The 25,990-nt window shown below is 43.9% G+C and overlaps 1 protein-coding gene across 2 annotated transcripts in view; it reads left to right on the top strand.

The window, feature by feature from the left end:
• The window catches only part of LOC134456497 (solute carrier family 41 member 1), a 37,707-nt gene extending 12,958 nt beyond the window's left edge, over positions 1-24,749 (top strand). For both annotated transcript variants that reach the window (XM_063207861.1, XM_063207860.1), the window contains exons 5-13: positions 2,468-2,575; positions 2,972-3,043; positions 5,478-5,622; positions 7,662-7,808; positions 9,825-9,969; positions 11,578-11,657; positions 19,943-20,077; positions 20,682-20,830; positions 23,555-24,749. In XM_063207861.1, the coding sequence (XP_063063931.1) occupies positions 2,468-2,575; positions 2,972-3,043; positions 5,478-5,622; positions 7,662-7,808; positions 9,825-9,969; positions 11,578-11,657; positions 19,943-20,077; positions 20,682-20,830; positions 23,555-23,728 (1,155 nt within the window). In that variant the 3' untranslated portion in view covers positions 23,729-24,749. The remainder of the gene's footprint in view (positions 1-2,467; positions 2,576-2,971; positions 3,044-5,477; positions 5,623-7,661; positions 7,809-9,824; positions 9,970-11,577; positions 11,658-19,942; positions 20,078-20,681; positions 20,831-23,554) is intronic.
• The last annotated feature ends 1,241 nt before the right edge of the window (positions 24,750-25,990 follow it).

Below are 25,990 nucleotides of genomic sequence, written 5' to 3'. Positions count from 1 at the left end.
GAGTGAAGGGGACAGAGAAAGAGAGAGAGGGAGACAGAGAAAGAGAGAGAGGGAGACAGAGAAAGAGAGTGAAGGGGACAGAGAAAGAGAGAGAAGGGGACAGAGAAAGAGAGTGAAGGAGACAGAGAAAGAGAGAGAAGGGGACAGAGAAAGAGAGAGAGAAGGAGACAGAGAAAAAGAGAGAAGGGGACAGAGAAAGAGAGAGAAGGGGACAGAGAGAGTGAAGGAGACAGAAAGAGAGAGTGAAGGGGACAGAGAAAAAGAGAGAAGGGGACAGAGAAAGAGAGAGAAGGAGACAGAGAAAGAGAGAGAAGGAGACAGAGACAGAGAAAGAGAGAGAGGGAGACAGAGAAAGAGAGTGAAGGGGACAGAGAAAGAGAGAGAAGGGGACAGAGAAAGAGAGAGAAGGGGACAGAGAAAGAGAGTGAAGGGGACAGAGAAAGAGAGAGAAGGGGACAGAGAAAGAGAGAGAAGGGGACAGAGAAAGAGAGAGAAGGGGACAGAGAAAGAGAGTGAAGGGGACAGAGAAAGAGAGAGAAGGGGACAGAGAAAGAGAGAGGGTGAAGGGGACAGAGAAAGAGAGAGTGAAGGGGACAGAGAAAGAGAGAGAAGGGGACAGAGAGAGTGAAGGGGACAGAGAAAGAGAGAGTGAAGGGGACAGAGAAAGAGAGAGAAGGGGACAGAGAAAGAGAGAGAAGGGGACAGAGAAAGAGAAAGAGAGAGAAGGGGACAGAGAAAGAGAGAGAAGGGGACAGAGAAAGAGAGAGAAGGGGACAGAGAAAGAGAGAGAAGGGGACAGAGAAAGAGAGAGAAGGAGACAGAGAAAGAGAGTGAAGGGGACAGAGAAAGAGAGAGAGGGAGACAGAGAAAGAGAGAGAGGGAGACAGAGAAAGAGAGAGAGGGAGACAGAGAAAGAGAGTGAAGGGGACAGAGAAAGAGAGAGAAGGGGACAGAGAGAGTGAAGGAGACAGAGAAAGAGAGAGAAGGGGACAGAGTAAGAGAGAGAGAAGGAGACAGAGAAAAAGAGAGAAGGGGACAGAGAAAGAGAGAGAGAAGGAGACAGAGAAAGAGAGAGAGGGAGACAGAGAAAGAGAGTGAAGGGGACAGAGAAAGAGAGAGAAGGGGACAGAGAAAGAGAGAGAAGGGGACAGAGAAAGAGAGAGAAGGGGACAGAGAAAGAGAGAGAAGGGGACAGAGAAAGAGAAAGAGAGAGAAGGGGACAGTTAGACAGTTAAAGTGGTCTCAGACTCTCACTCTAGAGCAGGACAAGTGAACTGGGCTGGCTCCCAGGATAGCCAACAGGGTTGCCAGATGAGTCCGATGATTTCCAGCCCCCAAAAATGCTCAAACCCTCCCTGGAGGCACTGAATCCCACCCAAATTGAATCTAAATTATTTTGATTTCTATTGCCATACATTTGCACACAAAAAACCACAGCCTAAATGCCGTTTTTACCTTTTCACCTGCAGACAGCCCTCCTAAGCAGCCCAATTGGGGGGGGAAACGGACCAATCTGGCAACACTGCACTGATAGCCACGTAACGTGACAGATAGCCGCGGCACTCGAGAGGCCTCTAAAAATACTGCGGCGGCATGCCACTGTAGACAAGCTTTCTTATCTAATCACTTTTAATGTGCCTATTTTGAGAATGCCTTTTAGACTGATGAGTCTGACTGCGCTGGAGCCTGCCTGGGCGCCTCTGATTGTGATTTGCTCTCCTCTTAACAAGCAGTGGCTTTGTAGTTCATCCCTTTTTGATTTTGAGGTTTTTACCTCCGACAAGGAGGTTATGTTTCCGGTCGCGTTGGTTTGTCTGTCTGTCTGTTTATCTGTTTGTCTGTCAGCAGGATATCTCAGAAGGTTATGAACAGATTTTGATTACATTTTGTGGAGTTATTGGAAATGATAAAAGGAACAAGTGATTAAATGTTGGTGGTGATCCGGGTCACGATCCGGATCCAGGCAATTTTGAAAAAGATTCTTCTCCATTGCAGGATAGGGTGAATGTTGACATTCCAGTTTCTAACTCCACAAAAACAAGGCAGAAACATTTGAGAAAAATTAGGGAGCAACATAGTCAAAGTCTTCCTTGGCGAAGGTCTGCACTCTCTGAGTGCCTTTCTGGTGTTATGTGTGGTCTGCACAGGAGGGATCCTTTCTACATGCTGTCACGTTTGCCCATTCCAGTTACTGGATAAACAAATGGGGGTTTTGGGGTCATGTTGAGCGACCTCCAAGTTATGATCTTGTGTAATATGACGCACACAGTACATAAACATGAGTTTTACAACCAGGCGTCTCTTGTCATTGTTTGCTTCAGCTGCCCTTTTGATTTGAACAGGAATGTCAGTGTTGTGGTACTGTACAGTATGTGTGTTGTTTGTGGTCCATACTCTACTTTAGGTGCCAAAACATTACAAATCGTCTAAGCTAATTGTACTCTCATTTTTTACTTTTCTTTCTTAGCACTGGGAGGTTTTTAAAGTCATCACTGAAATATTTATCCTGGTTCCAGCTTTGGTTGGATTGAAGGGAAACCTAGAGATGACCCTGGCATCTCGGCTCTCCACTGCGGTAAGACCACCAGAATACACCAGTATTTGCTAATATTACATGTGTTTTGCTATATTATCAATCAAACCTTTGTTTTGAATGAATGTTCTGAGCAAAGTCTGTCTGTCTGTCTGTCTGTCTGTCTGTCTGTCTGTCTGTCTGTCTGTCTGTCTTCCTGCCTGCCTGTCTGTCTGTCTGCCTGTCTGTCTGTTTGTTTGTTTATCTGTCTGTTGCATCATCTTAAATTTGTAAAATGATATTCAAAGTATTTTCAATCGCTTCCCATCAAAAATATGTGAATATGTTAAAGCCCAGAGAGCTAGTTCATCCAGTGTGCCTCTGTGCTTCAGCTGCCAGTGTGTATTGATTGTGGTTGTCTGTGGACCCCAGTTGACCTGGTCTTTTCTTATTGACTAGGCCAACACGGGCCAAATGGACGACCCTGACAAGCAGTGGATCATGGTGTGCAGCAACCTGGCTCTCATACAGGTACCTCACAGTTTTTTTTTTTTTAATAGGCCTATATTTTTTTTGGTCTTTTTGACTTTATTTATGATAGGACAGCGAAGGTGGTGAAAGAAAGCGAGCGGGGAGAGAGAGACGGGGATGGGCCGGCAAAGGACCTGGGCCGGAAATCGAACCCGGGTCAGCCGCATGGTAGACGAGTGTCCTACCGGTTGACCATGGCAGGGCCTGGTACCTCTTAGCGCAGAGCCTACTCTATGTCAGTGTGGTCTCCCCAAGGGCCAAATCATGTAGCGCAAATGAGGCTGAGGGCCAAACAAATCGCCTGACTGTATGGCCACAGATAGCATAGATATACGTATGTTTTTATTCCAACTTCATGGCTGGTTCTCAGTAATGTCATAGCAATGTTATTATGATGTACTGAAGTTGAGCATTTCCAGCAAATAGTGAATAGGCCCGTTGGCGACCCCATCTGCAGTAAGAGGCTACAGGAACAATCCAATGTACCCATTTCCCACCTCCACACGGGTTAAATAATTGAGTTTAAGATTTCTCCTGTTCTTCTGATTGTTTTCTGGAGTGTGGTGATGTTACTTCTACCGTAGTTCCAAGCTAGCATGTACTGTATCATTCAAGTCAATGAGACCATTTGCTGCTAGCTGCTACCATTCAGTTCAATGCTACATGCTAGCTTGGAGGTACAGTACAAGATGTGTCACCAGTCATATCAGAGAACAGTTGGATGAACAAGGGAACTGTAAAACTCAATTATTTAACTTGAGGGGAGTTGGGAAGTACTGTCAGCACATTTCCAGGAAGAGGGCACTGCTCCTTAAAGTCTACGTCCTCCAGTTCCGTTTAACACTGTATGATTGATTTAATTCAAATGTTATACAAAAAATAGGTTAGACATATAGCTTTTATCCATTACCAAACAAGTTTTTTTTTTTTTTTACTATCATCAAACTTTCCGGTGAATATCACCAACTTGCATAAGTTTAGCCTTAAGCAGAATAACTGAAAAGTAAGAAAAGGTCGCACCATGCACACATTCATTTTATTATGACACGGACGCGTTATGTATGCATGGTGCGACCTTTTCTTTCTTTTCAGTTTTACAATATTTTGGTCAGTCCCTTAAAAAAGAAGAAATAGGCCGATCTGTTTTGGTGAAGCCTGCTCCAACCTTTATGAACCCCAGCCGTAAGCAGAATAAACCTCGTGAACCTGCGTCTCAGTTTAGACCCCTACAGTACAGTGCATCATTTATTTAGCATTGTACACGCACAAGAAGATTAAAATAGCTCTTGTTTAGTGCACTGAAGGTATACGGTACTGTTAGACATACAGGAAGGAAGGCAGGAGAGCAGAGCTACTAGGGGTGTAAATTATAATCGATATGTATCGATGCATCGATCCCACGGCCGAAGATCAAATCGAATCGTATCGTTGGGCATTCTTAAGTATCAGAAATAATCGAATCACTGGCCCTAGACCAATGCCCTAGCTGTTAATTGTGCAACATAATAGAAGGCCAACAGTACAAAGTAATTTGAAAAAAAAAAATCGAATGGAATCAAATCGTACCATATTGTGGGGTATTCTTTAGTATTGAAAGTAATGGAATCGCTGCCTTAAGAAATCGATATCGAATTGTATGGTCATGGAAGCTGTGATTTACACCCCTAAGTCATACCTATGGAAACACGAGACAAATCCTTACATTACACATACTGTGAGCTAACAAACCCTAACAAACACAGTGACAGTGCAAAGTAAAGTCTGCATAGCTCACACACATCGAAGCCATGAGAAAATGATTAGTAATGATTTGTAATGCATGTGCGTTTTGTGTTTGTATGTGTGTCTGTGTGTGCCTGCCTGCCTGTCTGTCTCCCTGTCTCCCTACCTGCCTGCCTGCCCGTCTGTCTCCCTGTCTCCCTGCCTGTCTGTCTGCCTGCCTGTCTGCCTCCCTGCCTGCCTGCCTGTCTGCCCCCCTCCTTGCCTGTCTGTCTGCCTGCCTGTCTGTCCCCCTGTCTGCCTGCCTACCTGCCTGCCTGCCTGTCTGCCTGCCTGTCTGTCTGTCTGTCTGTCTGCCTCCCTCCCTGCCTGCTTGTCTGTCTGCCTCCCTGTCTGTCCCCCTCCCTGTCTGTCTGTCTCCCTGCCTGCCTGCCTGCCTGCCTGCCTGTCTGTCTGTCTGTCCCCCTCCCTGCCTGTCTGTCTCCCTGCCTGCCTGCCTGCCTGCCTGCCTGCCTGCCTGTCTGTCTTCCTGCCTGTCTGCCTGCCTGTCTGTCCCCCTCCCTGCCTGCCTGCCTGCCTGTCTGTCTTCCTGCCTGTCTGCCTGCCTGTCTGTCCCCCTCCCTGCCTGCCTGCCTGCCTGTCTGCCTGTCTGCCTGCCTGTCTGACCCCCTCCCTGCCTGCCTGTCTCCTTGCCTTCCTGTCTGTCCCCCTCCAGGTCCAGGCGACGGTGGTGGGCTTCCTAGCGGCGGTGGCGGCAGTGGGCCTGGGGGCGTTCTCCCGGGGGGGCGTAGAGCTGGACCAGGCGGTCGTGCTGTGTGCCAGCTCCGTCACGACCGCCTTTGTGGCCGCGCTCTCCCTAGGTTAGTGGTTCTCAACCTCTTTTGAACACGCCTCCTCCAGACCTCAACAAAATACCCAACAGTGTTTCCCAACCATTTCTGTCTTGTGTACCCCTAAGCCTTTCTGTTGTGCCCTGAGTACCCCCTAACTCAAGTTCTACTCATCTTCTCTCTTCCAATGTGACTAGCGCACACACATTTGTTATAATTACAATTACATTATCACACATACTGTACATTTGTTATAATTACACATACCCCTTGTTGGGAAACACTGGTCTACAACACCGCAGACTAACACAAGCCAGATCTCCACTCTACCGCGCAACATTATGATGTCAAAGCTATTGTTGAAACCCCCCCTCAGAACGTAATTGTAAACAAGTGTGTCTTTATTGTACTCGAAGTCTACAAGACTTAGTGAAAACATGTGCGGTTTACTGTACTGTCTGTGGTGTGGGCTGTCTCCTGAAAGTTTAGCTGTAAGCAACTTTGAGCTTGACAAAGTTTCACTCTTAAATTCCAAGGTGCCTTTTCAGCAGAATTAAGATGTCTTTAAGCTCAAAGAATAAGTGAAGAACTTCCTTGCAAAAGGACGTATATCCATTTTGGAACATTTTGGCAAGATTACATTTTTGTATTGGGCATTGAATTGTATTGCATTGCAAAATGCATCTTACATAGGTTTAAGTATGTTCTCAAAATATTTGAATGACAAGAATTCACACATAGGTAGATGATAGGACCTCTGAACAGACATTTCCAATAATAAAATGAACGTTACGTCATTTTGCAGCAATACTCTTCAAGTCTACATAGTTGCTTTCAAGTCAAGTCAAGTCAAGTCAAGTCAAGTCAAGTCAAGTCAAGTCAAGTCAAGTCAAGTCAAGTCAAATCGGCTCTATTGTCAATGTCTTTAGATGCACTGGTCATACCAAGAATTGAAATGACTTTCAGCTAAATTCTTTGGATAACGTGACCTGGATGAACGAAAATCTTCAAAATTAACTAAAGAAAATAGACAACCGTGTGGCACCAGATACTTTTTCTTTTCTATTTATGATTCAGTCCTGCTCTGGTTGCACCAGATTGTTACTTTAGCAATGCAGAGAGTACGTATTTCCTTTATTATCTCTCTTGAACCATTAACTGTTTGAGATATTACCATCTGCTAAATGGTAGCCTGAAAGCTCACACTACCAGTCTCCAAAGTAGTTTCTTTCACCAAGCAGTTAGATTGCTGAACTCATGCTGAAGACAACAAGGCACTTTCTTTGTACTTTTTCCACCCCCCTCCCCCCCTCTTTAATTGTTTTTTCCTGAGGAGACAAAAACACAACAATTTTTAGTCTTTGTAGGCTTCAAACCTATAATAAGACGCACACCGCACTTTCTACCTGCACTAAACACATACACACACATACATACACACACACACACACACACACACACACACACACACACACACACACACACACACACACACACACACACACACACACACACACACACACACACACACACACACACACACACACACACACACACACACACACACACACACACACACACACACACACACACACTGCTGCTGGTGTACTTGACAGACCTTTTTAATATTTATTTTCTTCAAATGCTACTATTACCATGTCAGAACGTTATAAAGGACCTTTTAGGAAAAGCACAAAAGCACAACAATACCTCTTAATGTATGTCCTCTACAAGTCTTCTGCTGTCCAGTCTTGCACTTTAAATGTCTGTATGAGCACTGTCTATGTCCATACTGTCTTAAGTCCATGTATAAGTACTGTCTATGTCTATACTGTCTATGTCCTTACCTAGTTTTAGTCTATGTCTGTATGGGAAAGCAAGAAATGTAATTTCAAATTCTTTGTATGACCAGTGCATGTAAAGAAATTGACAATAAAACCTACTTGACTTGACTTGACTTGACAAGAAGTATTAAACAAATCTTCTATCTTGAATCTTGAGCTCTTTGAAGGGTTCGTCAGTAACGGTCCTCCATGTCCCCCTTGTCCTGTTTTTCTGTCTGTGTGCAGGTCTGGTGATGATCGGGGTCATCATCGGCTCCAGGAAGGTGGGCATCAACCCAGACAACGTGGCCACCCCCATCGCGGCCAGTCTTGGAGACCTCATCACCCTCTCACTACTCGCATGGGTCAGCAGCACACTCTTCCACTACAAAGGTCTGTCATTAATACACTCATATACATTGAGTTTTGGCCTTTACTAAGATTTCCTTTTGAAGCAGCAGTTCATTTAGTGTTTTATAACTTGACAATATTTTTCTGTTGCTCGAGATACTTGAGAGTTTCTCGCAGATAAGAACAAAGGTCATATTTAGCACTAGATAATTATGTGCTGATATTATTTCTTAAGTTACTATGGTAAGCATATATGTTGCAAAAATATAATAGACATAATACAGTAATAATTTAAAAAGTATTTAGGCAACACTGTTGAGAAATGTTCTGCAGGCTGGGAAGGCTGTCTTAGCATCTTTTCACCAGTAGAGGTCAGTGTTGGTCTGTAAAGTGCTTCTCTATTCCACCATTCATGATGAACACTTGCCCTGTCTGTGTGAGTGTGCCACTACTGACTGACTCCCAGTGTTAGTCTAATGCTGTTTTGGGGCCTATACTAAGAAGCTGGTCAGGAGTAAACCAGGTTAAAGGGACACTGTGCAAGAAATGGTCAAAACAGGTACTGCAACTATGCTGCTCATTGAAACTGGGCTGCCTATTGCCAAATTTGATCTTTACATATAACGTTTACCAAGTAATAAGCAAATATTTTGTAGTATGGTCCAAGTAGAGTCATTTCTGCAGCTAAAAATGGCTATTTCTGGAAATTCAAAATGGCGGACCATGGAGAAGATCCCCCTTTTCATGTATGAAAAGTGCAATTTTTCCAGTCATAACGAATACGTAGAATTTGATGGTGGTGGTAAGTATTCATGAAAAAGGTAACATTAGTGAATGGGCAGCAAGAATTCTGGAAATAAACAACTAAAAATCTCACACAGTGTCCCTTTAAGTTAAATCATCTAATAGAAGAGCCTGGAGTCCTCATTTTCTGAAGAGTCCAGGCTCTTTTATTTGATGAGTTACCTCTTAACTTAACCTGGTTTGCTCAGCTACTCCTCTTTCTTCCTCTTTCTGAACCAGCTTCTCAGTATTTATACCCCTCTGAAACGTGCTGTCCTCCCTTCTGTGTGTGTGTGTGTCTTCTTCTTCTAATGCTGTTCTCTGGTGTGTGTGTGTGTGTGTGTGTGTGTGTGTGTGTGTGTGTGTGTGTGTGTGTGTGTGTGTGTGTGTGTGTGTGTGTGTGTGTGTGTGTGTGTGTGTGTGTGTGTGTGTGTGTGTAGATGTGTGGTACCTGTCTCCCCTGGTGTGTGTCTTCTTCTTCTAATGCTGTTCTCTGGTGTGTGTGTGTGTGTGTGTGTGTGTGTGTGTGTGTGTGTGTGTGTGTGTGTGTGTGTGTGTGTGTGTGTGTGTGTGTGTGTGTGTGTGTGTGTGTGTAGACGTGTGGTACCTGTCTCCGCTGGTGTGCGTCTTCTTCCTCTAATGCTGATCTCTGGTGTGTGTGTGTGTGTGTGTGTGTGTGTGTGTGTGTGTGTGTGTGTGTGTGTGTGTGTGTGTGTGTGTGTGTGTGTGTGTAGACGTGTGGTACCTGTCTCCACTGGTGTGTGTCTTCTTCCTCTAATGCTGATCTCTGGTGTGTGTGTGTGTGTGTGTGTGTGTGTGTGTGTGTGTGTGTGTGTGTGTGTGTGTGTGTGTGTGTGTGTGTGTGTGTGTGTGTGTGTGTGTGTGTGTGTGTGTGTGTGTGTGTGTGTGTGTGTGTAGACGTGTGGTACCTGTCTCCACTGGTGTGTGTCTTCTTCCTCTAATGCTGTTCTCTGTGTGTGTGTGTGTGTGTGTGTGTGTGTGTGTGTGTGTGTGTGTGTGTGTGTGTGTGTGTGTGTGTGTGTGTGTGTGTGTGTGTGTGTGTGTGTAGACGTGTGGTACCTGTCTCCACTGGTGTGTGTCTTCTTCCTCTAATGCTATTCTCTGTGTGTGTGTGTGTGTGTGTGTGTGTGTGTGTGTGTGTGTGTGTGTAGACGTGTGGTACCTGTCTCCACTGGTGTGTGTCTTCTTCCTCTAATGCTGTTCTCTGTGTGTGTGTGTGTGTGTGTGTGTGTGTGTGTGTGTGTGTGTGTGTAGACGTGTGGTACCTGTCTCCACTGGTGTGTGTCTTCTTCCTGGTTCTCATCCCCGTGTGGGTGGTCATCGCCCGGCGGAGTCCCCAGATCCGCGAGGTGCTGCGATCGGGATGGCAGCCGGTTATAGTGGCCATGTCCATTAGCAGGTACCTCACACACACACACACACACACACACACACACACACACGCACACACACACGCACACACACACACACACACACACACACACACACACACACACACACACACACACACACACACACACACACACAGCCTGTTATAGTGGCCATGTCTATCAGCAGGTAATGGGGAACCTCACACACACACACACACACACACACACACACACACACACACACACACACACACACACACACACACACACACACACACACACACACACACACACACACACAGCCGGTTATAGTGTCCATGTCTATCAGCAGGTAATGGGGAACCTCAGACACACACAGACACAGACACACATCACACACACACAGACACACAGACACACACACACACACACACACACACACACACACACACACACACACACACACACACACACACACACACACACACACACACACACACACACACACACACACACACACACACACACACACACACAGCCTGTCCATCAGCAGGTACTGGGTTACCTCAGACGCACACACGCACGCACGTGCGCACGCACACGCCTGACACATCTTCACTTGTGGGACCATTGATTCACACAGTAACAAAACACGACTAGAAATGCACTCAATGCAGACCTCCGCCAAGGAAACTGTTTGATAGAACATTTGACTATGTTACACAATCATTTTGTTCAAGTCTTTCTGCCTTGTTTTTGTGGAGTTAAAAACTGTAATGTCAAAATTCCCCCTATCCCACAATGGTGAAGAATCTTTTTTAAAAATCCCCCAAAATGTAATAGCTTGTTCCTTTTGTCATTTCCAACAACTCCACAAAGTGTCAAATCAAAATCAAAATCCTTTGAGTTATCCTGCTGATAGAGAGACAAACAAACTGACAGACAGACAAACCAACGCGACCGAAAACATAACGTCCTTGGCGGAGGTAACAATGCTTAATTGTGCTCAGTCCAAACCCACGCTTAAACCAAACAACATGTTCGTAAAACAATCGTTCTGCACTTTTTTTCTTTTTGTTTTGTCATTAACAACAACAGAACCAGGAAAACACAAAGTGTTCCCCATAAATTCATTTTCTGTTTTTTCCAGCTTTGTGTCCTATTGTATGGTCAAATTACAGGTGTACGTACTGAACACATTCACACAGCAAATACAGTAATAGCCTGGTCAGATTACACAGTATTGATTCAAATAGGCTACAGGTTTTCCATAGCTCACACGTTTCTAACATGGCGTCTTGAATGATATTGGATGAACACTGAGTCAAGAACTTTGTCTTTATCGTAGGCATTGCAAAGTTGTTGATGGTGAAGGACAATCATAATAATGAAGGGCAAAAAAAAAAATCCACAAATGTGCAGTTTATCATATAGTACGTATTGTGCTGTAAAATAAACTAAAACAAAAAAACCTACTTTGCATCTGCACTAGTTCTGTATATTTCCTGTGCACTTTGTATCTGCTAGTGATGTTAGCTATGATTATGTCCTCGATTGGAAGTCGCTTTGGCTTAAAAGCGTTTGCCAAATGCAGTGTAATGTAATGTAATTATGCCTATCTAGTACTAATCTGGTATTTATGTTTTTCCTCTGTGCAGCTTTGGAGGTCTGATTCTTGACAGGACAGTGAGTGACCCCAAGTTTGAGGGCATGGCCGTCTTCACTCCTGTTATCAATGGTGAGTTTTCCTGAGCTGTTGTTTTGTAGCCACGGAGACAGTGTGTCTTTCATTAGTCTCACCTTGAGAATTTCAATATATTTACAAAATATTTTTTTTCATAGAATAGAAATTTGCCCTGTGGCTCCTCTGGCAACCTGAAGATCTTTTTTTCTTCTTCTGCCCGGATTTTCAGTGTGGATTAGATTTAGATTTCTGAGATCGCTCCCGTCTTTCCCAGTCAGTCTGGCATTCCTTTTTAAAAATATATATTTTTGGGGGGTTTTCAACTTTATGTGGACAGGTCAGTGAAGAATAGGACAGAAAGTGAGTGGGGAGAGAGAGACGGGGAAGGGTCAGCAAAGGACGCGGGCCGGAATCGAACCGGATCAGCCAGCCGCATAGCAGACCAGTGCCCTACTGTTAACGACAGGCCTTCCTTTTTTATTTCTATGTTTTATGGGCTTTTATGTCTTTATTTTGATAGGACAGTGTGAGATATTGACATTAAGCAAATGGGAGACAGAGGAGGATGGGGCAGGATCGGGAAATTACCTCGGGCCGGAATCAAACCTGGGTCGCCGGTGTAACAGTGTAGTGCCCTACATGGCCGTGGGAAGTAGTTTTTAACATGGGGTGCAGTTTAGGGGGAAAAAAACGGGGGGGGGCAAGGGAGGTAGACAATGTCGGATGCAAAGGAGATCACGTAAAGAAGGGACAGCCAACGCAGAACCGTGAAATTCAAACAAAAAGCTGCTCAGTCAGTGTTCAGTGCCAATTCAACATGAACTGCTTGCACACAACAACAACAACAACAACAACGACGACGACGTTGTAAAGATACCAACAACACACACAACAGGCTATGGCCGGTCAAAATCTGTTTAAGTGGTGACATCTGTGACAGTCATTGCTATGCGGTCATTCCAAAACATTCTCACTTGTTGCAGATTGAGTCCAAACTGAGTAGGCTATGTAAAACGTGTAGAATATGCATTGTCAAGTCCGATCTATTTTCAAGCCTCACGCAACTCTTGCGTCATCTTCAAAACGTGCTATCCACCCCACTATAGTTTTTGCATACATGCAAACATGTACGCAGTGAAATACCATTTGCAGAAATGTTTCCATTAAGAAAAGTAAAAACAACATGATGAGCAGCATGGACACACCGTTTAAAGCGCACGAAAGTTTAAAATGAATAATATCAGTACAACATCTGAGTCCGTCTTCATGGCGCAAACCATCCTTTAGCCGAACCTACTTCAGCATGAACCAACTTTTTCGCAAGGTAAAAACATTCAATGTACCAAAGTCACTGTGCCACGGCGGGCAAAATGAATAACCACAGTGCCTTACCTTAAAACGCTGTCTTGGTTTCAAGACTTTCATCACAAATATTCCACTTGAATCCATGGTGTAACACCCAACACGGCTAGCAAGTGGATGTACTGTAGCTTACACTGTTCGGCTCATTTTCTCACGTTTCTTGTGCCATTTTAACATTACCCCTAATCCAGCAATATGTCATATGTAAAGCTTAATTATGTTGCTTTTGTAACTATTAGGAGGGTAACAAATCAATACAGGAAAATCCCACGACATGTACGCCTCTCAAAACAGAAATGAAATGTTTACTGTTGCATCAGAGTTCTCGCGGGAGTAAAATGGATGACGTAGGCCTTGAGCTACGGGATGCCTTGGGGGACACACAGGTTTGGTTCACCTTAACCACAGATAGGCCTACCTTAACCAAGGGGCGTTGTGAGAAATAGGCTTCTGCTTAACCCGTCAATAAAACTAGCAGTCAGTAGATGGCGACTGTGTACTGCAAATACCAGGCAAAACATCGAGGACCACTATTATAGTAATTCAGACCAGCACGGCCTCGATTCCCGATCGGAGCAGGCAATATGTTATCACGATACATTTTTGTTCTTGCTCCTCCTGATCCCGCAATGCACATTTCTTCTGCACCCCCTGCACCCCAAGCTCCCACAGCAGGGGGTGCAGCTGCACCCCCTGCACCCCTAGTTCCCACGGCTATGGTGCCCTACTGTTTGACCCACGGCAGGGCCCAGTCTGGGGGGAGAGAGAGACGGGACAGGGGTGGCAAATGCCCTCGGGCCGGAATCCAACCCGGGTGGCCGGTGTAGCAGTCGAGTGCCCAGCTGGTTGAGCCACAGCCGGGCCCATTGGCAAAGGTAAAGGGACACTGTGCAGGAAATGGTCAAAAAAGGTACTGCAACTATGCTGCTCATTGAAACTGGGTTGCCTATCGCCAAATTTGATATTTTCGTGAAAGTTTACAAAGTAATTAGCTAATATTTTCTAGTACGGCCCAAGTACAGTCATTTTTGCAGCTATTTCTGGAAATTCAAAATGGCGGACCATGGAGAAGATCCCTCTTTTCATGTATAAAAAGTGCAATTTTTCCAGTCATAATGAATACTAAGAATTTGATGGTGGTGGTAAGTATTCATGTAAAAGGTAACATTAGTGAATGGGTAGCATGAATTCTGGAAATAAACAACAAAAATTCTTGCACAGTGTACCTTTAAAGAATATGCAGAAGGCCAATAAAGTTGAGAACATAAAATAGCCTCCAGTCCAGTGGAATGACTGCAGACCAGCTTGGTTTGGATCCCAATTCCTCTCCTGTCATCTGGCATGCGCTATTACTGTGTCACAAGCATCTGTTCAGTCAACTCCATTCATCTCAACGGCCAGTCCGGCATTATTGGGCCTTTTGAAATGAATGGATGAAAATAATGAAAAGAATGAAATGAAATAAATTAATATCTTTATTGTCATTGTAGAGGTACAATGATTTTTTTAAGTGCAGATGCTCCAGGTGCTTAAAACAACATAAAACAGTATGAACCTACACCTTTAGGCCTACTAAAACACTCAATAAAAAGACTGCAATCATTAACTATCACAACAGACACAGACAGACCACACATACTGTGTACACAGCCTGAGCCCCAGTTGTTAGCAGTGCTACAACAGTAGTTTCTAAACTTCATATTGACGTCCCCCACAGTAACCTTCCCTCAAAGCAATGAGCAGAGAGATGAGTGTATTTAATGGGCCAGTGAATAGACATTGAGATATAGAATGTGCACTGGTGGGTAGACTCCCAAGTTGTATTCAAAGATAGGCAAAGATAGACTGATAGACTGTTTTTAATGTGACACACGTGACCTGAGGAAGGCCGACAGGCCGAAACGTTGTCACATTAAAAACTGTTTATTTAACTTGAGAGTGTGCGGCACTTCTCTCCTCCTGCAATTGTATTTTCTGGTTGCCAGCGCCTCTGTTTCTGGTGTGCGTTTTGCACCTCCACTCACGGATGCTCTAACCACCACGGCACCAGTCACCAGTCTTGTATCATCCTCAGCTCCTGTTATTATGATCTCCAGACGTCTTGATTCATCTCACAGCAGCTAGTCCGGTATTATTGGGCCTTAAGTTACGTCAGTTTATTTGATGGGCCAGTGAAGATGAGAGGGAAAACTCCAGGGGAACTAACCACAGCACCACCCCACCAGTTAGTCTTGTGTCTTCTTGGGACACTCCCAAGTTGTATTCAAAGATGGCCATATTTGTTGTGGTACAGATGCTCTAACCCAGTGGTTCTCAAACCTTTCCCAGCATTACCCCCTTCGGAGGGTTGGTTTTATGAATCAAAGGAAAGGTGACTGGTGAGATATAAAAAGAGGGACGTGTGTTCATTTCCTATGCTATTCAAATTCATGACAATCTATGATATAATGTTGGTGAGGGCTTAAAATGTATTGCTCATTGGAGAGACAGGAAATCATTTCCTTGGGGGGAAAAAATCCAAAATCAGATGTCACACGCCCCCCGCTGTGATGCCTCCGCGGCCCCACAGGGGGGCTTGCGCCCCACTTTGAGAAACATTGCTCTAACCACCACTGCACCACCTCACCAGTTAGTCCTGTGTGGTCTTCAGCTCCTGTTGTAAAGAGCTCTAGACATCCTCATTCATCTCACAGCAGCCAGTCTGGTATTATGTGGCTTTATTTGATGGGCCAGTGAAGATGAGACAGGATGATGGAGATGTTGCGATTAAGGGCAGTCAGGATAAGTGGTTAGGTAGGTCGTCAGACTTGTTGTGGCCCAAAGGTTGCCAGTTCGACTCCTGACCCGCCAGGTTGGTGGGGGGAGTAAATAACCAGTGCTCTCCCCCATCCTCCTCCATGACTGAAGTACCCTGAGCATGGTCACACCGCTTCCTTGAGGCGCCATTGGGGGCTGCCCCCTTCCACGGGTGAGGCATAAATACAATTTTGTTGTGTGCAGTGTACACTACTTGTGTGCTCTGTCACAATGACAATGTGGGTTGGAGTTTCCCAGGTGAGATTAAAGGCTGGATTCCAACCTGGGTCCTCATGGGCATCTGTCTTTTTTTGGAGCTGGGGTGCAGCTCTAATCTGCTCTTCAGCCAGTCTTGTTTTCTTCAGCGTCTGTTATTGATCCGCATACGTGTCCTCCTGGCTCCCCAGGAAATTAGGGGAGGGGGGGAGAGAGAGACAGGGAGGGTTCGGCAAATAACTTCGGGCCGGAATCAAACCCGGGTCACAGGTGTAGCAGTCGAGTGCCCAGCCAATTAAACTACAGCTGGGCCTACCGATTCTTTCCTGTTTGTGGCACTGGGCTGGCACATATGTTTGTTCAAACCACAGCAGCTCCCAGTTTTGTATGGTCATCTTCAACAGCTCTCAGTCTTGTACGGTCATCGGTAACGCTTTACATTACGGTGCAGTTACCATATGTAATTACTGTGTATGTTCTGGGTAACAACAGTGTAACAGAGAGAAGTTTCATGGTATCTAATGGGGGTAATTACAAATTAAATACCATTAATTGGGTAACAACAGGGTAACAGAGAGAAGTTAGATGATTAGATGGTTAGAAAGTACGCAGTAGTTTCATAGTAATTCTTGAGATATGTGTATTACATAGTATTTACTTTGTAATTACCCCTTTTTACCCGTTAGATACCATGTAACTTATCTCTGTTACCCTGTTGTTACGCAGAAAGTACACAGTAAATACTGTACCGTAAAGTGAAGAGTTACCTTTTCATCTTCTTCGTCTTTGTCTTCTTGATCTCAGCTTTTCGGGAGCTCTTCTAATGATCTTCATATTTGTGCTGTCTGACTCATCATGTCCTATTAGGATCCACACTAGAGCGATTAACTCCGTCTGGCAACTTTGAAAGGAAATTTTCCAGAACACCAGCCCCAGACTTGGCAAAGGCCGCGTTCTGGCTGGTGGGATTAAATAATGCCATTAGAATATTCATTAGGTTGTTAAATATTTCAGACGGATAGCGAGGGAAAATTGGTGAAGCCATATGTTGTCACATGGCTGAAAACGCTGGAAAAATCTATAAATCATCAGGACATTTGAGTCCAGGGCTGGACTGGCCAGCGGGCATAGTGGGCATTTCCTGGTGGGCCCCGCACCCTCGTGGTCAGTTCGCTACGGTAATTATGAGGGGCCCCTTTAAGCCAAAAGTGCCCGGGTCCTATTTCTCCACCAGGCCAGCCTCTGTCAGGATGGTATGTATGGAAAAAGATGTATTCCGTGCATACTGTATGTAATCCATGACTCCCACTCAAATGCATTATATGGAAAACGTGTCTGCTATTCACATCATTGGTGGTTTTGGATTGAGTGTCTGTGATGAATACACATGTGTCAAGTGGTGGTTTGAGTTTCTTTTCCGCATGCCTGTTCTGTTCACTGTCTTCTTCTTCTGCGTTCCCCCGTGTCAGAGCGCGTGTTTGGGTATGTCAACTGATGTACGGCTAATTGCTGTACTCAAGTGTGTGCTATACAGTGTATGTTTATATGCATATCTTTGTGTAGCCTTCTATGTTTTGTATCTGTGTATTTGTGTAAGCTGTCAGACACCTTAATTGATAAAAGTACTCTACTCTACTCAGGACCGTTTTAAGACATTGTGGTGCCCCTGGGCACTACAGCCCGCAGGTGCCCCCCCCAATAAACAGTATTTGTAAAGCTTGTGTCATGTGGTGCCCTCTAACTGGCTGTAGTGTAAATGGTTGGTGCCCCTGGGCCACCGTCCCTGACTACTCTACTCTACTCTACTCTACTCTACTCTACTCTACTCTACTCTACTCTACTACTCTTCTACTCTACTCTACTCTACTCTACTCTACTCTACTCTACTACTCTACTCTACTCTACTCTACTCTACTCTACTACTCTACTCCACTCAACTCTACTCTACTCTACTCTACTGGACTCTACTCTACTCTACTCTACTCTACTACTCCACTACTCTACTGTACTCTACTCTACTCTACTACTCTACCCTACTCTACTCTACTCTACTCTACTCTACTACTACTCTACTCTACTGTACTTTACTCTGCTCTACTACTACTACTCTACTACTCTACTCTACTCTACTACTACTCTACTCAACTCTACTCTACTACTCTACTCTACTACCCTACTCTACTACTCTACTCTACTACTTTACTCTACTACTCTACTCTACTCTACTCTACTCTACTCTACTACTCTACTCTACTCTACTACCCTACTCTACTACTCTACTCTACTCTACTCTATTCTACTCTACTCTACTGTACTCTACTCTACTCTACTCTACTCCTCTACTACTCTACTCTACTCTACTCTACTCTACTCTACTCTACTCTACTACTCTACTCTACTCTACTACTCTACTACTCTACTCTACTCTACTACTCCACTACTCTACTGTACTCTACTCTACTCTACTCTACTCTACTACTCTACTCCACTCAACTCTACTCTACTCTACTCTACTCTACTCTACTGGACTCTACTCTACTCTACTCTACTCTACTACTCCACTACTCTACTGTACTCTACTCTACTCTACTACTCTACCCTTCTCTACTCTACTACTCCACTACTCTACTATACTACTACTCTACTCTACTGTACTTTACTCTGCTCTACTACTACTACTCTATTCTACTCTACTACTACTCTACTCAACTCTACTCTACTACTCTACTCTACTCTACTACCCTACTCTACTACTCTACTCTACTACTTTACTCTACTACTCTACTCTACTCTACTACCCTACTCTACTACTCTACTCTACTACTTTACTCTACTACTCTACTCTACTCTACTCTACTCTACTCTACTCTACTCTACTACTACTCTACTCTACTGTACTTTACTCTGCTCTACTACTACTACTCTACTACTCTACTCTACTCTACTACTACTCTACTCAACTCTACTCTACTACTCTACTCTACTACCCTACTCTACTACTCTACTCTACTACTCTACTCTACTACTCTACTCTACTCTACTCTACTCTACTCTACTCTACTCTACTACACTACTCTACTCTACTACCCTACTCTACTACTCCACTCTACTCTACTATTCTACTCTACTCTACTCTACTCTACTCTACTCTACTCTACTACTCTACTACTCTACTCTACTACTCTACTCTACTCTACTCTACTCTACTACTCTACTCTACTCTACTACTCTACTACTCTACTCTACTCTACTACTCCACTACTCTACTGTACTCTACTCTACTCTACTCTACTCTACTACTCTACTCCACTCAACTCTACTCTACTCTACTCTACTCTACTCTACTGGACTCTACTCTACTCTACTCTACTCTACTACTCCACTACTCTACTGTACTCTACTCTACTCTACTACTCTACCCTTCTCTACTCTACTACTCCACTACTCTACTATACTACTACTCTACTCTACTGTACTTTACTCTGCTCTACTACTACTACTCTATTCTACTCTACTACTACTCTACTCAACTCTACTCTACTACTCTACTCTACTCTACTACCCTACTCTACTACTCTACTCTACTACTCTACTCTACTACTTTACTCTACTCTACTACTCTACTACTCTACTCTACTACTTTACTCTACTACTCTACTCTACTCTACTCTATTCTGCTCTACTCTACTCTACTCTACTCTACTCTACTACTCTACTCTACTCTACTACTCTACTCTACTCTACTCTACTACTCCACTCTACTCTACTCTACTCTACTACTCTACTCTACTCTACTCTGCTCTACTCTACTCTACTCTACTCTACTCTACTACTCTACTCTACTCTACTCTACTCTACTCTACTACTCTACTCTACTCTACTCTACTACTACTCTACTCTACTCTACACTCTACTCTACTCTACTCTGCTCTACTCTACTCTACTCTACTCGACTCCTCTACTAGGTGTGGGGGGTAACTTGGTGGCCATCCAGGCCAGTCGTATCTCCACCTTCCTCCACTTCTGGAGTGTCCCGGGGGTCCTGCCCCACAAGATGAGGCAGCACTGGCCCAACCCCTGCGTCACCTTCTTCTCCTCAGGTAAGGCACGGGGGGCATAATATTTTTTTACCTTTATCTGTGTGATAGCACAGTGAAAATATGAGCGAGTGGGAGAGCGAAATGGGGAAGGGTCGACAAAGGACCCAGGCCGGAATGGAACCCTGGTCGCCAGTCTCACTTTCCTGCCTCCATCTCTTGTGTTTCTCTGTTCTCTGTGCTCTGTTTCTCCTTGCATGTCTCTCTCTTTTGCACCCATCCCCCTCCCCTCATCTCTATGTATCTCCCTCCATTTCTTTCTCTCCCTGTCTCTCTCTCCCTCCCTGCATCTCTATGTACCTTTCTTTCTTTCTCTCTCTCTCCCTCCATCTCTAAATTCTCCCTCCATTTCTCCCTCTCGCTCCCTCCCTCCCTCCCCTCTGTTTATCTCGCCCTCCATTTCTTTCTTTCGTTCTTTCGTTCTTTCTTTCTTTCTTTCTTTCTTTCTTTCTTTCTTTCTTTCTTTCTTTCTTTCTTTCTTTCTTTCTTTCTTTCTTTCTTTCTTTCTTTCTTTCTCTCTCCCTCCATCTGTACGTATGTCTCTTTCTTTATTTCTTTCTTTCTTCCTTTCTTCCCCCCTCTCTCCATCTCTCTCTCCCTCCCCCAGGTGTGAACTCCAAGTCAGCGCGTGTCTTGTTCCTGCTGGTGGTGCCGGGCCACTTGGTCTTCCTGTCGGCCATCAGCCTCCTCCAGGGAGGACACACGGCCATCACCGCCGCCTTCACCTGCTGCTACCTCACCGCTGCCCTCCTACAGGTCAATATTACATTACATTACACTACATTACACTATATTACATTACACTACATTACATTATATTACACAGGTCAATATTATATTACACTACACTACACTACACTACATTACACTACACACGGCCATCACCGCCGCCTTCACCTGCTGCTACCTCACCGCTGCCCTCCTACAGGTCAATATTACATTACATTACACTACATTACACTATATTACATTACACTACATTACATTATATTACACAGGTCAATATTATATTACACTACACTACACTACACTACACTACACTACATTACACTACACACGGCCATCACCGCCGCATTCACCTGCTGCTACCTCACCGCTGCCCTCCTACAGGTCAATATTCTACTCTTTCTTCTTTTTTCAACACAATTCAGTTTATTATAGGGACCATGTACAATTAAAACATAAATGTTAACATTGCATGCATTTTAACAGAGTTAGCCTCAGTAGTCTGTAGTCCCTGACAGGACATCAAACATTAAAATAAAATAATAATAATAAAATAAAACAATCAATAACACATGAAAATACACATAAAACAATAAACGAATCACTCATATGGCAAGAGCCCTGCACCACCCCCTCTTTCTTTTCTTTTCTTTTCTTTTCTTTCCTGTGCCAAGTTTGACGAATGGTGACAACAAATTTCTCCTTGGGGACAATAAATGAGTCTCTGTCAGTCTGTCTATCTATCTATCTATCTATCTATCTATCTATCTATCTATCTATCTATCTATCTATCTATCTATCTATCTATCTATCTATCTATCTGTCTATCTATCTGTCTGTCTGTCTGTCTGTCTGTCTGTCTGTCTATCTATCTATCTATCTATCTATCTATCTATCTATCTATCTATCTATCCATCCTGACTTTTCTAATGATTTATTTCATTTGGCAAAGTAGGAAGGAACTGAGATAAATAATTGGAAAAATACTTTTGGAAACACCGCAAGACATTCTGGACTGTTGGAAATATCTTTTTAGTGATCCCCTGATATTTGCATAAAAATCCCCACACCCCCCAGGGCATTTCATCTGGAGCCGAGAGTTGTAAACATTGGTGTGAAAATGTACGAACTGCTGACTCTAATGAGCACACCACTCACCAGATTTAATGTGTGCACAAAAGGAACTGAAAGGAAAAGATAGGTTCGCAACACGGTTCGATGCTCCCAGACAGTTTCGAAACGTTGTGCCATGCATCGGACAGTATGCGGAACTTAATTTTCCTTTCAATTAATGAATGTGTGCGCATTCTCTGACTTTTTACACAAGAATAACTTCTACTTCAGGCTTCTTCTTACTTTCTGAGGAGAGTATCTCCACCCCTGAATAGTGCAATGAATGGAGGTTCAGTACTGAGGAAACACAAGCTTCTCCATAAACAAACAAACAAATATTTGTAATGGACTTCGACCGCTGAGGAACAGTTAAAGGGACACTGTGCAGGAAATGGTCAAAAAAGGTACTGCAATTATGCTGCTCATTGAAACTGGGTGTGCTATCGCCAAATTTGTTATTTACATGAATGTTTACTAAGTAATAAACAAATATTTTCTAGTATGGTCCAACTAGTCCTTTTTGCAGCTAAAAATGGCTATTTTTGGAAATTCAAAATGGCGGACCATGGAGAAGATCCCCCTTTTCATGTATGAAAAGTGCAATTTTTCCAGTCATGATGAATACTTAGAATTTGATGGTGGTGGTAAATATTCCTGAAAAAAGTAACATTAGTGAATGGGCAGCATGAATTCTGGAAATAAACAACTAAAAATCTCACACAGTGTCCCTTTAACCAAACGATGACCAAAACTTGTGGCCAGAGGTCAGTTGATAATATCACTCTGGTCAATATACAGGAATGAAACTAAATGAATTCAAAAAGAGAAATTGAAGCTGTCTGTCCATTACAAATGGGTTGTTGTGTTAGACATATTTATTAATATTTATAACAATATAATGGACATGGACGGAAGTCAGTTATACTGTAATGAAAGTGATGTTTGTTGATGCCGACGGACACAGAGTGACTGCTTGTGGGGCAGCTGTGTCCTAGTGGTTAAAGAGTGAAGAGTTCAATCTAGGGGTTGCAGGTTCGAATCCCCCCCGACCTCTCCCTACACCTCCATCCATGGCTGAAGTGCCCTTGAGCAAGGCACCTAACCTCACATTGCTCCAGGGGCTGTAAACCAATACCCTGAAAATTACTAACTGTAAGTGGCTTTAGATAAAAGCGTCAGCTAAGTGCAATGCAATGTAAAGTAATGGCTGAAGTGCCCTTGAGTAAGGCACCTAACATTGCTCCAGGGACTGTACTTATTTTAACCGAGTCTCTTAGGATAAAAAGCATCAGCTAAATTTAATATAATCTTTAATCTTTAATGCAGGGCTGATAGTATTCAGGCTCCATGCCTGATTTCAGGCTTGACAGAGTTTGCAAAAATAAAAACATTGATAATAATTAGCCATTAGGTTATTCTTATCTCAGAAAGTGTTACATGTTCAGGGTTTTCTTCTACTATCAGGCTTGAACAATGGTCATGCAAAGGCTTTGAATAATGTGTCAAAATAGGCCTACGTTACGTCACTATGCAGTATCTTGTCGTCGTCGTTAGAGCAGGGAAAAAAGTTCAGGCTCAGGATTTTGTTTTCACTATCACCCCTGTTAATGTAATGTAATGTAATGTAATGCTTCTTCGCAGGTGGGTATCCTTCTGTACATGGCCGACCTGATCGTGAGGCTGACGTGGAGGTTGGGTCTGGACCCGGACAACTTCTCCATCCCCTACCTGACGGCACTGGGCGACCTGCTGGGCACCGGCTTCCTGGCCCTCTGCTTCCACCTGGTCTCCATGACGGAGGGCCTGGGGCTGTGACCAGGCTCCAGAAGCCTCCAAGCGGCCCAGGGATCATGGGTCCCGCAAAACGGAGTGGAAAGAAATCCCGTACACTGTCCATTTCAGTGACAAACTTTGGTCAAGTGTCCTCACCTTGTTAGGACGAGCAATGCCCATTTTTTCAAGGTGTATCGTATTATTAATTATTACACTATTATTGGATAGTCTTTGGTGAAATTTGCAAAAAAAAAATGGGCATGGTTACTCGTCCTAGCAAGGCTAGGACCCTTCACTTTGAGAAATACACAGTAATACAATATTTTGGTCATCCAACCTTCTTCAGGTAAAGGAACTTACCGGTACCCTGAAGAAGGTCCGATGGCCGAAACGTTGTATTAATGTTTGTGATGTTGGTGGAATGGACAGTGTACAGGATTTTTTTTTTTTTTTACTCTCGAATGACAACCCCACTGGGATAATATCCTACACACCTGTCCAACTACAGAGATGTGAGAATGTGTCATTTTGATCTCCCTCTAAAAGGACCCATCCCTGTCTCCTCTAAAAGGGACCCATCCCTGAGTGCGTTGCAATATGCGGCCTTATCTCCTCCACTTGTGCTTGTCTCCTCGTCCCGCCTCCTGGCCCCTCCTCCGTGGAGAAAACGATAAAGTTTCCCAGCTGTCAGCCTAGCCACAACAACTTTTGAGGGACTGTTTTTCATTCACCATCCCAATTGAAAATGAGAAAAAGACTTTACAATTGAGCTTTTGCAAGATATTGAAATATAATGCTGTTGTCAGTGATGTCATCATGACATATTACTTCCTGGTACGATGAGACAAGCACAAGTGGAGGAGGCAAGGCCGCATATTGTAACGCACTCCCTGTCTCCTGTCCTGGCCCCTGAGGCGTGGGGTCCGTCAGCCATCTCATCTCGGCCTTGTGGCGGCCGGGCCGGTTCCAGTAAGATGGTGTCGCCCCATGTTGAGGCTGTGGCCATACATGACTCTGCTCTGTTAGCTCTTCAAGAGGACGCTTACTCGGATGGGAAAAACAGTATCTACCTAACTTGTGCTGGTGTGGTGGCAATCCAACATTTTTCAGATAACCTGAAAAATGTAATTATACTGTTGGCACACACAAGCACATGCACAAACGCGTACAAACGTGTGCGCGCACACGCACACACACACACACACACACACACAAACACATACACACACACACACACACACACACACACACACACACACTAGGGGTGGAACGATTGACAAAATTCACGGTGCGGTTCATATCACGGTATCAAGGTCACGGTTCTCGGTTCTCTACGGTTCTTTTTTAGTTCGTGATAAATGGTGCACTGGGAATATTAAACCCTATTTATTTATATAACGATAATTATAAAGTGATGTGCAAGTTTAATCAGCTGTCATCAGCCTTTCAAATGCCCTCTTTCAAGTGGCTAATAGAATCAGACCTATCACTAAATATCCTACATATGGTTTGTATAGGCTTATAATGTGAAAATGGTGTGATTTTAATTGTGTCATCCTCTGATTGGTCTTATATACTAATGTATTAATCAGAGAGACTGGGTAAGATACTCCTAGAATCTCTACTTTACATATTTTTCTGGGCAGTACATGAATTGCGGTTTGCCACGGACTGCATTTCACGGTTCGGTATGGTGTGTGAATTGTACGATTTCGGTTTTCGGTGCGGTTTGTACCATCCCTAACACACACACACACACACACTCACAGACCTCAACTGGATTTAACTGAGACACACACAGACCTGGACTGCAATGGATTGTAAGAAACTGGATGCATATACTGTGTACTGTACACACAACTGGACAGTATTGTTTGGAAAGCAAAGACTTTCTCGTCAAAAATACTTTTTTCTGTGCAACTTGTGATATGAATTAGATGATGTTTACAGTGTCCATGGATGCAGGCTGCATACTGTAGGCTACTAGAAGGGCAAATATAGGCTAAATACGGTACTGTACACTTGTCATATTTTTGCACCAGATTATGGCAGGGGCATTTTAAACGCACTGTAAGAGTAGAGCTTTACCAATACCTGGGTCCTACAGTATACTAAGAAGCCGGTTCAGGAGTAAACCAGGTTTAGATAAGAGGTAAATCATCTAATAGAAGAGCCTGGAGTCCTCATTTTAAGAAAATGAGGACTCCAGGCTCTTCTATTAGATGATTTACCTCTTATCTTAACCTAGTTTACTCCTGAACCAGATTCTTAGTACGGGCCTCTGTGCTTACCATCTCTTTGATG

This window comes from Engraulis encrasicolus, chromosome 10 (genome assembly GCF_034702125.1).
Source record: "Engraulis encrasicolus isolate BLACKSEA-1 chromosome 10, IST_EnEncr_1.0, whole genome shotgun sequence".
NCBI classification, from domain to species: domain Eukaryota; kingdom Metazoa; phylum Chordata; class Actinopteri; order Clupeiformes; family Engraulidae; genus Engraulis; species Engraulis encrasicolus.
This window is presented reverse-complemented; position numbering and strand designations above follow the sequence as displayed.